Source organism: Temnothorax americanus, unplaced genomic scaffold (assembly GCF_048541705.1).
Source record: "Temnothorax americanus isolate GAGA-0224 unplaced genomic scaffold, ASM4854170v1 Scaffold213, whole genome shotgun sequence".
In the NCBI taxonomy this organism is placed as follows: domain Eukaryota; kingdom Metazoa; phylum Arthropoda; class Insecta; order Hymenoptera; family Formicidae; genus Temnothorax; species Temnothorax americanus.
In genome coordinates, this window is record NW_027509353.1 from 60,773 (window position 1) to 73,665 (window position 12,893).

General features: G+C 37.3%; 3 protein-coding genes across 4 annotated transcripts; all 3 read right to left on the bottom strand.

The window, feature by feature from the left end:
• Window positions 1-23: 23 nt before the first annotated feature.
• LOC143897963 (sodium-dependent neutral amino acid transporter B(0)AT3) lies at window positions 24-6,963 on the bottom strand. Its single transcript, XM_077406972.1, has 14 exons — window positions 6,816-6,963; window positions 5,658-5,905; window positions 5,402-5,582; window positions 5,212-5,327; window positions 5,017-5,124; window positions 4,860-4,943; window positions 4,590-4,751; window positions 4,413-4,523; window positions 4,112-4,313; window positions 3,848-4,050; window positions 3,582-3,783; window positions 3,350-3,509; window positions 3,017-3,280; window positions 24-2,909 (listed from the first exon to the last, which is right to left on the bottom strand). Exons 2-14 carry the CDS (start codon window positions 5,838-5,840, stop codon window positions 2,711-2,713), a joined length of 2,175 nt encoding a protein of 724 aa, XP_077263098.1. The 5' UTR covers window positions 5,841-5,905; window positions 6,816-6,963; the 3' UTR covers window positions 24-2,710.
• A 12-nt stretch (window positions 6,964-6,975) lies between these two features.
• On the bottom strand, window positions 6,976-12,843 carry LOC143897967 (uncharacterized). 2 transcript variants are annotated; one of them, XR_013257062.1, is made up of 6 exons: window positions 12,684-12,843; window positions 8,283-8,418; window positions 8,063-8,220; window positions 7,868-7,980; window positions 7,421-7,517; window positions 6,976-7,105 (listed from the first exon to the last, which is right to left on the bottom strand). XR_013257062.1 is itself a non-coding variant. In XM_077406976.1 (5 exons), the coding sequence occupies exons 1-5, from the start codon at window positions 12,827-12,829 to the stop codon at window positions 7,471-7,473; spliced, it is 600 nt and encodes a 199-aa protein (XP_077263102.1). In that variant the 5' UTR covers window positions 12,830-12,843; the 3' UTR covers window positions 7,378-7,470. The 2 variants fall into 2 exon arrangements, 1 of the variants encoding a protein (XP_077263102.1); XM_077406976.1 differs by lacking the exon at window positions 6,976-7,105 and having other exon boundaries at window positions 7,378-7,517.
• On the bottom strand, window positions 9,850-12,452 carry LOC143897966 (uncharacterized). The gene is made up of 2 exons (XM_077406975.1): window positions 11,915-12,452; window positions 9,850-11,823 (listed from the first exon to the last, which is right to left on the bottom strand). Exons 1-2 carry the CDS (start codon window positions 11,931-11,933, stop codon window positions 11,081-11,083), a joined length of 762 nt encoding a protein of 253 aa, XP_077263101.1. The 5' UTR covers window positions 11,934-12,452; the 3' UTR covers window positions 9,850-11,080.
• Window positions 12,844-12,893: the final 50 nt, after the last annotated feature.

Consider the following 12,893-nt stretch of genomic DNA (forward strand, 5'->3'; position numbering starts at 1 on the left):
TCACTAGTGAAAAGAAATCTGAATCCACTCAAGGTATTTATTTTAACATTCAACTGACAACAATATATTCATGTATGTATATATATATATACATATATATATGTACAGTTTTACGTATACGCAATATTGTATATGTATCGCAATCGTCGCAATTATATGTAATAATAATTACTACCGTCGGTGTATTGTTTTAAGTTATTGCGCAAGCTACATCGACAATATACGGTTAACAAAAATGCGATAGGATAGATCACTCTCTTTGTAGTTCCAACAATAATAGCAGCGCGATAATGAACTGCTGCAATATTTTCCCTCTTTTCTAAATATTTTTTTTAGCCTTACCCTCTTAACAAAATTAAATTCGAGAGATTGTCGATTGTGTTTTAAAACATTAGAATTTAAAGATGTCAAATGGAAGATAAGTTCAGTCAAGAGATATGTAGTATTCACTAAAGAATAAAAGAAGATCTCGTCGTCAATTCATATAAATAATATCAAAATTTTTAAGAGCACGTTATAAAACGCATCTGACCTCTAAAATAGTCTTCATTTTTTTTTAGGAAGATCGAGCGAGTATAAGATAAAAAACTAGTATGTGCATTGTAACAAATGATATGATATCAAGATATGATTCCAAATGATATGATATCAAGATATGATTCATCTTTCGTCGTTAATTAAACGATGACGATTTTCGTCATTGCTTAATTGAGGACTCCTATTGTTTATTATTTAAGTAGTCGCTTAACGATTGCTAATGCAGTTATCTTTCTGCTTACTTTTGCTAATAGATAAGTCGAATAAATGAAATTCTACTTATTGTCCGCGTTAATTTGTACGTTTTAGGCGAATACTCCACAATCGAGTAGTCATTAATTCATTAATTCTTTGCACTAGAATATCTTATTTGAACGTGGATCTAGAAAATCTTGTTAGTCTTCTTTGTGACTTCGGTAACGTGAGAAACTCGTGTATCTATGTTCCTATACATTGCTATAAGAAATCCAATCTATGTATAATCATATAACTGAATATATACTATATATATGTATATATAACTAGATGTAATAGTTTCCTGTATAAAATAATGCAATCAATATCTCTTTTTCAATACGATTAACACAGAAAGATGTTCAGAGTGCAAAGAGTGAAATTTAAAATATCACTGGAAGATATCAGGCCATTTGAGTATTGTCGCAAAGGAATGCGAGCAGGAAGATTCCGTGGAATATTCGGAAACATCTTTAATGTTCAATTCCGACCTGGATTTTAACTCATTCCTTTAATCAAATACGACGATGCGTATATTTATATGTATATATATGTATATCTATATATATTTTTTTTTAATAATATATTCCACATCAGGTCGAATTTGAACATGCGCAACGGGATGAAAATCAGAATAATTGACCTACGTGAAACTAATTAGTTGATTAATCTATGGCCGGGACGATGATGATATCTCTTAATCCGAAGAAACCAATTCTATCGGTCGAATTAATTGCCTTTCGGCTTTCCATCAGGCATCCTCGAGTGCGCGCATCGCATATTGCGCACTGTTAACATTATTGTCAATCAAGCATGATTTATTCCAATTATTATTGTCATCAATTTTATCCTCTTTATTGTCACATTATCAGTCCACGTAATCAATCGTGGATTCTTGGATCCTTAGATCTTTGGCAGAATTTCATATTCTTTCACATATTTATATGTATCTTGATATATTTAAATTCTTAGATCCTTATATATATAGATCTGTGCTTGTCTTATGCTTTTAAATACCTGAATATCTCCATCTTATTTATTTACTTACTCGCATTCCTGGATTCTTGAGTACTTATGGAATTAGGTCTTTAGATCCGTTGATTTTCAAAATCCCGAATGTTCAAATATCCATAGAACTAAGGATCCAAGTGCTCTCTGATCCGAGATTCTACCTATCTAAAACAACGTTTCGGGTATACTCACCCAAGTCCACTGGACGGTTCCTACCGCTAATCTTATTAAATCTGACGTTAATCGCAATTGCTAAAGAGTAAATGTTTCATCGTTAACTTGTATAATAGGCAATTTTCTCCGTGAAAGATTACCTTTCATTTCCGTCCACGCGACGCGCGATTGTGTTGTTCGTTCGAAAACTGTGCAGATGGTTAGTCTAGTATTCTTCAGTATCCGCGAAGCTTCGAAAGCCATTTCGCATAGTTAATATCACTTAAGAAACTCAAAATTGCAAACGAGTATATCTGTTAGATGAAGATACATTCATAAATGTTCTCGAAAAAAATAGATCTCTTATATCTTTATCGAAAATGCCTTGTCTCGGTACTAGATACTTAAATTCCAAATACTATTCTTTAATCAGAGAATCTTAAAAGAGAATCTTTGAGGAAAAATGTGAATTTGATAGTTAACAATTGTTAAAGTTGATTGAAAAAAAAAATATAAAATTAATGTCTTTCACGAATGTATCTCCGTCTTTGCATTATGAAGAAACGGCCCCTATCGCCCAAGCTTACGTTAATTGACACAATAGACAAGATCCTACCGCGCGGATGCGCTAACTACAAATCGACCAGATTCACCAAAGGATTGCAGCCATTTTCGACCAAACAGTAGCAGTCGAAAATGATCGTCACAGGATGAAATGGAACGTTTCTCGGGGCAAGATCATCCACGGAAACGCGCGTCGCGATCGAGATTGATCCTAGGTAAGGTCCTCGTCCTCGTCATCACTGGGGCCGCCCGTAGGACAGCACAATCCTTCGGAACCGTCACTCCTGATGCAAAACAGCAATGTCTCAGCTACTGTCACTTCGTGCGGCATGATTCCGTGGAATTCTTTCAAATCCGCCGCGGGAAACCAAGCCTTTTCGTTGTCATCAATGATAAAAATTCCAAAGTATCTGAAAAACATCGTTGAGAATTGATATAAAATGCACGTAAAGTAAAATACAGTATTGATTAGTATTAAGAAATATTATAATTAATATTAAGAGACTCTAATGTCAACCTGCAAATAGCGACTGCGGGTATCCATAGAACAGAAGTAAGAATGAGAATGGCTATAAGGACTAGAGCCCAAACGGGCCAGTCGTGTCTTTCCGTAACACCTTTACTCGCTACCCAGGCCGGATAACCGCTTCCTTCGAAAAATATCTCGACGAAGGACGCGACTAGAATACTCAACATCGCCAATGGACTAAGGTACTTCCAACATATTAACCAATAGAGGCCAGGTCGATTACCAGTCATCAGTTCGATGTCGTCAGCGAATCTGAAATTGTCACAACACGCCGATATACACATCTCCGATCCAAAATCCTGAAGCTCCTTCTGTGCTCACCTTTTCAAACCATAGACATAGGACACTCCTATACATTCGAAGAGCGCGATTATGAGCAGTGGGAAGTTTCCGCTGAAATTGTCGAACAGCACGAAGACGTAACTGCCAGCTCCATGAGCGAAGGCCATAGAGATAATGCAGCATACCAAACAAATCACACCTGCGCACAAAATCGAAATTATGATCCGTATATAACTTTTTTCACTATTCCTTTTACTACTGCAAGAAGTACCCGTTAGAATCTCCTTTCTTAAATTCGGGAAGAGCTTCAGATCGACGATGCTGGTGACAACACCTTCCAAAGTACCAAACTGGGAATCGATTCCCAACGTGAACAGCATCAGAAAGAACAATACCGACCAGAATTGCGCACCAGGAAACTGATTGATCGCCTCGGTGAAGATGATAAACGCCAAGCCTGTGCCCGCTGCCGACTGTAATCATTATGATTAACGTTATTCGTGATTTACGTAAGCTTCAAATCACTTTCATACTCACGTTATCCAACTCCTTCTCCAAGTCGCATACAGGCAGTTCCGGCATTATCAAATTGTCCAGCGATCCGTTGCCATTCGTGATATTCAGCAGCGTGCCAGCAATCGGAATATCTTCGGGTATTTTATCGGCTTGGCCGAATATACTGATCAACGTGCTATTCTTTTCTGCTAAGCATTGTTCGTAAACCATAGTAGCCTTGAACCCTGTTCAAACGGGATCAGAAACATAGGAATAAGAAATTTCGAAAAAAAAAATCACACGTACCTATGATTGAGAAGACGACGATTCCCGCGAACATGGACGTGAAGCAATTCGTCAGGCTGACCATGATGGCGTCGCGGTAACAGTTATTGTTCACCGGATTGTACGAAGAGAATGCTATTAGACCGCCGAAAGCTAGGCCTAAGGAGAAGAAGATTTGCGTTCCAGCCTCCAGCCAGACTACAGGATCGGTCAACGTCCACCACTGAAACACAAAAGCGAATCAGATACTTATTTGAACTTTTCTAAGCGTTTCTTTGTTTATTAATAACTCTGATGTAGAAAGAAAATTGTGAGAACGCACTTTTGGCGTGAAGAGATGCCGCAGACCGTCCGACATACCAGGCAACGTCACACCTCGGAAGAAGAAAATGATTAGGACGATATACGGAAACGTGGCGGTCACGTATACGACCTAAAGAAGTCAGAATGATTATTTGAAGGATTGATAACTAATTTCGGCTATGAGAGTCTCCCATACCTTGCCTGAGGATGCGATACCCTTAATCATGCACATGTAGACGAGGATCCAGGCGATAATTAGCGCCAGAGCGATTTTCCAATTAAACACTTCCGGTGTATTAATGTCCTTGGATATCATTAGGGTGGTTCGATACCAGAAATATTGCGTAGGACTGCTGACCTGTTGACCGAGCCTCGCGTTATAAACGAAGGCGAACTTAATGCGCGCGCGCATGCACACATGCGATGGAATAATTCATATTGTATTGTAATTAAATTTCGGCGTTACCAAACACTCAGGTTCAGACGCGTAAGATCCATTTCGAAAGTACTTATTGGGACACTCCGCCCAAGGTAGCTGCGATTGGAAACTCTGTGAACAGATTTAGTTTTCTGTGAGTGATCCGCGCGATACGTCAATGAATGAAATTAAAACAGATCATTACCTGAACGAAATAAAATAGGCACCAGGCGATAATTGTATTATAGTAAAGAGCCACGTTGAAGGAGACTACGGCGCTACTGATTCCGATACCGCTCATGTACGGGGATACCTTTTGAGAAAGAGATACAATAGAAAACTCATTTTCAAGTATTCGCTTCAATCTATTCATAAATAATAGACTCTATATTCTACTCACCTGATTCCACACTCCGATAGCGCCCTTTCTCAGTCTCTGGCCGATGGCCAATTCCAGATAAAATATAGGAATACCCTCAATGGCCAACATCACAAAATAAGGGATTAGAAAAGCCCCTACGAACATTAGAAACATTAGATTTGAAACAATTTTTTTTTAATTCTAAGCACTCTGAATGAAGCAAACGCACCTCCGCCGTTCTTCTGTGCCAGATAGGGGAACCGCCATACGTTTCCAAGGCCCACCGCGTATCCTACGGTCGCCAGAAGAAATGTGAGCTTGCTATCCCAATTTTCACGCTCATCTTCGCCCGCTTCCGGTCGGAAAGTCGCCTTGCCGTCATTGTTGCCGGGGCCGTTTCCTATTTTGCCCTACGGATTTGCGGATTTTCATTAAAATTCATTCAACGTGATTTGCATCAGGGGTGAACATAAATTGACATGTACCTTGTTAGGACTGGTATCTTCAAAGGCCGCATTAGTGGCCCCGTAATTGGCAGTGGCAACGTTCTTTCGATTATCCACCATTAATCTACCACGCATCTCTTTCATCTCAAGCTTATCGATGCTTTTTTGGGGCTTTAAGTCGCGGGAGCTTTGCCGGCGAACGAGATGAGCCGTATTCGCCATTTCTTCTCGTTTTAGTCTTTTTCAAATTCAATTTTCATTAAACGAAAAGGTCTAAGTGCTTCATCCTACCAAGAAAAGAATTGAAATAATTACTTGAAGAGATACAAGTGAATGCTAAGCAAAATGACTAATAAAAATTGTTTATGAAAGAAGTTACAAATTTTCCTAGGAATGTAATAAATAGATATTTGCGATAATATATAAATTAATGTCAAATTAGTGTAATATATTATAAACGTATCTATGTTATAAATAACTATAGAAAGAGAAGTTTATATTAAGATTAAACAATTATGGTGTGTCAGTAATGCGCTATTTTTAGTCATCGCAACACATGGTTCACGCGAATTTAGTTCGTTGTTTAATTAGTCAAATTTAATTCTCTCGTACGGAAATTGTCCATATGTACATGCGACATTCTCATGGGTTCAACTTATATTGATATATGTATGTATACATATATAAAATATATATATATTCTCTCAGACAGCTGTCGATCACAATCGAGCGCACATATATATACTTCCAAATTACACACGTGCCTACGTAAACTTGCGTATATACCCCTTGTACGCGGAAAAATCGAATAAAAACCTCACTGGAAATTGATTTTTGCTTTGACGTAAGTGCATGTCCCAGCGCGCGTGCACAGACGCAAGTTTTATTAAAATTTCTACGCACATCTGTGAGAGGGAAGAAAATATGCAATTTTAATAAAATAAATATATATGTATATGTATATGTAGCCTCTCGATACATATGTAAAAACACCCTTGTCTTCCACTTCGCCGTACGTATATTAACGATTGACACAGAAAACCCGGATTCCTTCCCTCGCGTAAGTATCTCGAGACAGCTTTATTCGGATGCACGTATACGTTCTGTCATGAGAAGGAAACGTCCGTAGAATCGTCCACGATCGTTCGCGTATTTCGACACGAGCAGAAACGCCGAGAAAGCGGAATTCTTACCCACCTGCCGGGGACCAAAGGGGGAAACGCGCGAGGACCTTGTCCGTGGTCGAGGAGCGGTTCGCCACTGGTGTGACACCCCCGTGTGCGCTGGTGATGGTAACTTTTGAAACCACGGATATATCCAAGAGAATCAATAGCTGGCGCCGGCGCCTCGACGCCTCTTCTCTCTTTCCCGCGACTCTCTCTCGGGGGTCTCGGGGAACGCGAAACCGCGTGCGAGTCCTCCGAGAGGAAGACACCGGGGGTAGGGGGAGAGCGAAAGACAGGTCATGATTTATCGTTGCCCTGGAACTTAATGTGTAAGTCGCAACATTGTATATATACACGAAGTATATAATATATTTAAAGTTATATATAAAATTTTACATATAAAATTAACATATAAAATTAAAAGATTACTCTTATGCAAACACGATGGTCGAAATTAGAATAGCGATTGTACAAGAAATTAAAATACGTGGAAATTAATTTGGATTATTTGGATTACCTCGGTAATTAACTACACTATTCTTTATGTGTGTATAATGAAAAATATTTATTATAAAACTAGAGAGAAAGAGAGATTATAGTTATTTATCAATATATATAAAATATCTGCGCGATTACATAGTTTTATCCATTTAAATTTCTTTGCTCCTACACTGAATATATCTTCACTAATGTAGGGTCTCCTCAGCCAGAAATTGCGTAAAAGCAAGAATCCCTAAAACATACAGTTTTCGTTAAATCTTCCTACATATATTTGAATAACTGAACTTCAATATTTGTGAGGGAGTGTGCCGTGTACGCTCGAAGCGATCGCAAATTCGATGTACTCCACTTTGAAATAGCGATCAAAGATATGATTTTAATCACTACCGCATGTATGTAACGATAACAATGGTAGACGTGAAAATCGAGGTAGCGAGTGCGATAGGAATAAAACAAAAGCGCGGCGTTACATCAAGCTATATATGTATATTCGCATATCTTGAGCTATAACCATACATGTTGCGTACATATACTCTTTTAACGGCTTCATTAGGCAGGGATGAAGACATCAATTATACCTACTATTTATATTCTTCCTCCCGCGCTTCTCTTCCGTGAAAGAAGAGATCAGATTGTCAACGGTCTCCTCTACCTTGTAGTTAATTGATTTCATGCAATCGCTGATACGGAGATACCTAAAACAAGCACACGTAACATATGGCAAATTATATCAAAATAATCGCACTGTCGGTCGTTTTTAAAAGGATGATTACATACATATTATGGAAGAACTGGTAGCCCTCCACGGCCCACTGCAGGAGCAACTGGAGCGTCGGTCGGTAAGGTGTCCCCTTGATTAATTCTTGCATCGTTTCGTCCTTCAAAAACACTTTGCTTCTGGCACTTTCCAAATTAACCAAATGGTTCTTCAAATCCTGAAATTAATAAATTTGAACGTCGGCGTTTTTCATTTTTACTCGCGGAATAAAGATAATACCTGATTGGCGTCATTAAGCTGCGTCAATATGTCCGAGAGGAGCGCAATTTCTTCCTCGAGGCCCATGAGAATTTTAAATATCAATCTTCCCCGCGTTTCTCGATCCACACTATCTTCCGTCCCGTCTATTTTTTCACTGTAGAAACAGATAAAAATCGACTGATTAATCGATGCTCCAAGTCGATTAGTTTCTTAATGTTTTTAAATTACTTTGCCCGGGAAAAAATATTCATATATGATCATATATAATCATATATGTTTGGCCATATATGGTCAGATATGGAAATTGGCCAATATTAATTGTACTATCATACCTGATGAAATACGGATGTGTCAGTTCGTACCTGATCATACCTGATCGTACCTGATCAGATATTAACATATATAATAATATCAGATCATATATCCTCAGATCTGGCCAATTTCCATATCTGACCATATATGGCCAAACAGATATGATCATATATGATCAGATATGAATATTTTTTCCCGGGTTAAAGGATTAAACCCTGTATCAATACATTTTTTTACTCGACTAAATTTTATTATTATAGACTAATGAACGTACGATGATTATTTAAATTTGTTTCTTTATCGAAGGTATAAAAAAAATTAAGAACTTAACATATATCATCATATGACTTCCTATATGTTAAATTCTTAATTTTTTAATGTTTATTCTTTTCTCTCTGTTTTCAATGTTTGATTTCTTGTTCTTTATTCTTGCTTATTGTATCTGAGCTTAGAATGACTTCAACTCTAATCAGTAACAAACTTAATCAGTAACAAGATTATCAAGCAATACTTATATTATTCCATGAATAGAATATTATTACAGCTTTTACCGTGTAATATAGAAAAAGGTTAAGAACGAGATTGTATATAGATAAGATATTAGAATAACGAACGTTAAAATAATGAATTATGTAGATAAAAACTTTGCTTATACATAATTATGGAAAAAATAGTTTATTTCTTGTAACTTGTGAATGTGGAAAAAAAATTAGATTAAGAACAAATGTTAAAAATTTTGTTATAAACGCTGAATCCGATTTAATTAATCAGTGATTAAAGTAATCGAATTTCAATCGAAGTCACCTTAAACACTTTGTTACTTTAATATAAAATAGTTATAAAAAAATGAAATTATATACGAATCGATCGATTATCATTGATATTTTTAAGATGTTATTGATTATGAAAAATCTCGAAAAAAGTTATCTGAACGTCGATTTATCTTTTTAACATCGTCCATCCCCACTTCGCCGCGACACACTATGATCTCAAATCCTAAAAACCTGGCCAAAATATGAAGACGTTCTTCAATTTAAATGAAAATTGATATACTAAGGTTTTCGAGGTCGCTGATTACGAATCAAAAGTCAAAATTATAAAAAATAAAATAGCGGCTTTTTAATATGGAGGACGTATATATTTAAAAAATGTCAGATTTTCCCCCGAAATTTGATATTTAGAGGTTTTTGAGGTTGCTGCTTACGAATCTAAGGTTAATAAAATATGTTTGAAATTTTTTTAAGGATATAAAAAACTGAATTAAAAATTAAAATGGTTAATAATAAAATTGCTTTTATTAAAAAACTGTATAAATTTCGTCTATCATTTATTCATCATTATCTGTCATCCTAAATCATCCAGAATTCTCGTCAGATGTATCTTCATTATCAACTGCGCAACTTTTGGGACTTACTCCTGGCATTATCGCTGTATCTGCAGGCGGAACTAACAGAGATCTACTGCTTCTGGTGTCAAACCTTTTAATTTTTTTCTGGCCATTTTCTCAAACTCGAAATGTACGGATCAGATGTGACTAATAGTCGTAAAAACATATCTTTCATGTCTTTAACTCGGGAACTTTTTTGCTACAAGTCTTCACGAAACCTTTTAGTATATTTATCTGAGGCTTCTTGAGCATCTTCAGTCTGTTGCCCGATTGATAATAATGCAGAAGCAATAATTTGTGATCCATAAATTAAAATTTTGTGCACCGAAGTAGACATATAATACCACGGATACAATTCAACGAATTTTTTTGCTGTTTTTAAGGCATACTCCTGAAATTTTTCAGTATTTATTTCATAGCCACTTGATATTAACTGCAAAATGACATGGAACCATTTGATTAAATTTTCATTAACTCCTGTTATTAAAGTAGAGATAATCGAGTTTTCGAAAAAACGCCGAGCTGTATTTCCATCATTGTAGCTTCCAGATCCAGCTTTCGGTTGATCAACCATGAATCCTAGTTGTAAACGGAACTCCTTCTGTATATTTTTTTGCGGTTTTCTGTCACCTTTTTTTCTTCTTCAGAGCACGCTTGCCACTTCTTTAGGTCCAGTTTGTAAGATAAGTGCAGTGCAAACAACATTCGAAAAAACAAATCCATACGTGTAGTGTTGACATTCCAAAACATAAATTATTTTAATTATAACCTCTCTGTCTAAAATTGCATCGATATCATTAAATTGTTTTAATGTTGCTTGACATAAAAAACAACGTTGAGCTTCATCCGAAGTAGAGGTAATTGCGTTACATACTTCACCATCTACTATTGTAAACGCAAGTTTGTAAAAAACGGAAATGTCCTTCCTATCTAAAACCGTTTCAAAAGGAACAAGTTTTTTTTCTTGTTCTTTGATGTATTCTGCTCTTCTTACAGTGTCCTGCATACTTTCATGGATAAATTGCAGTCTTGTTGGCCTACAAAATCGATGAGATGAAGGTCTCGGATTTTTCCAAACCACGATTTCTGCTTTTGTTCTTGAATTAACAGATATGAGCTATAGTGGTACAAGTGAAGTTGTTGAATGATGAGTTTTATCACTATCCTTCTTAATAAGTAGTATTGATCTAAGTAGAACCATGCTATCATCACTTTCATCATCACTTGATTGACTTTTATCATCACTATTAAATTTCTGCTTGTACACACTTTGTCCAGAGGTTTCATCACAACCCCACTTACAAGTCAAAGTCATATTACTAACGTTTTCAGGAGTCGAACTTTTAATGACGTCATTTTGGGTAAGCAAAATTCGTTCAACAGTATGATCCAGTAAGGCCTGCAATTTCATTTCAGCACTGCAATCTGTTATTGTAATATCCATTTTAGATGGATAACGTTTCTGCTTAGCTTGTAATACAGCCTTGTGTGGTGGATACAATTCACAATTATTTTCTTTGCTTACAGCTCGCAGTCCTTGATACTGATGACTCTTTGATAATTTTTGTTCAATTGAAAGTAAAAGAGCAGAATCACTTGAAAGAGTTGTTTCTAAAATTGGTTCCATAGATCTTCTGTACTTTGCAGTTTTCGTTGAACTCCCCAACGTCACATCCTTCACAACTTTTGCAGCGTCTACTTTGCCTGACGCACAAAGGCTCATTTGAGTAGCATATGAGAATCCTTCTGAACTTAACCATGACCGATTTTCTTCGGTCTTCCCTCGCTTAGACCTATCACCGGAAGATGTGAATTCTGAAGAGGAATGACCATTTATCCTTTTTGGTGTCTTCGAAATCGCTGCAAAATTATTTTCATAAAATATTACTAAATTTTTGTATTACACTTTATAATTATGATTTTTTTAAATGCATACATAAATTCTACTTACTTTCAGAAGCATTTTCCATTTTGCAGAATTAAAATTGATATGCTTTGAACAAAGTTATAAATTTCTGAAGCAAGTGTTCTTCTTCTACTGATTATTGGCACTGCTTTCTTTTTCGGTTACGCTTCGGCCATTATTCGATTCGTCTATGATTCTGCAGTGCGTAGTATGGTATTGGTGCGATTATGTTGTATTTTCAACTCGGGAAATGTGTATATGTCTGTGCGTGCGTGTAAATGTGGGTGTATGTCCGCGGTGTCTGGAACTCGGGTTATGCCGTAGGTTCATTGGGCCCAAGGAACTGCGCGGGTCACTTCCCCACTTCCCCCAGCGGTCTGAAGCAAGTGTTCTTTTCTTGCTATCACCTCGCGTACAGGCAGAAAGAAGCCTGAGAAGCGTAATGCTGACGATTTTCGTGGGGCGCCGTACAGTAACGCCATACATCCCCACTTTTCGATACTGTCGGTCAATTTGGTTGATTTGGTTCATGTCCGTGCTATATACATCCACTTTTTATCGAAAAGATTGCTGAACTGGCTGCACTGCCTGCACTAGTATAGAATTTATCTTTTTTACTCCACATTGGAAGGAGAAAGATAAACTCTGAACTAGTGCAATTAGTTCAATAGAAAACAGACCCAATCGACTCCCAGCAGGGATCCCAGGTTTTAGGGATTTGAAACCGACAGTCACGCCACCTGGCCTGCTTTCGTCCGAGTCGCGGTAAGAAAATTGTCGCGCGATCAAGGATCGCCACTTTTTGTCCACTTACTTCGTGACATGGCGCAATTGCTCCGTTTGATTAACGAGAACCTTGAGCGGTCTCTCGGCCGTCCTCGACAATTCCCTCCACTTGTCGTCCAGCTTTTCTAGACGCGCGAAGTAGCGGACGAGGCACGCGTGAAGCTCACGTGCCATCCTCGTTGATCCTCGCGGATCTGCGCTTGCGCGACTATCTCGAGTGGAAGCGTCGGGATTTTTT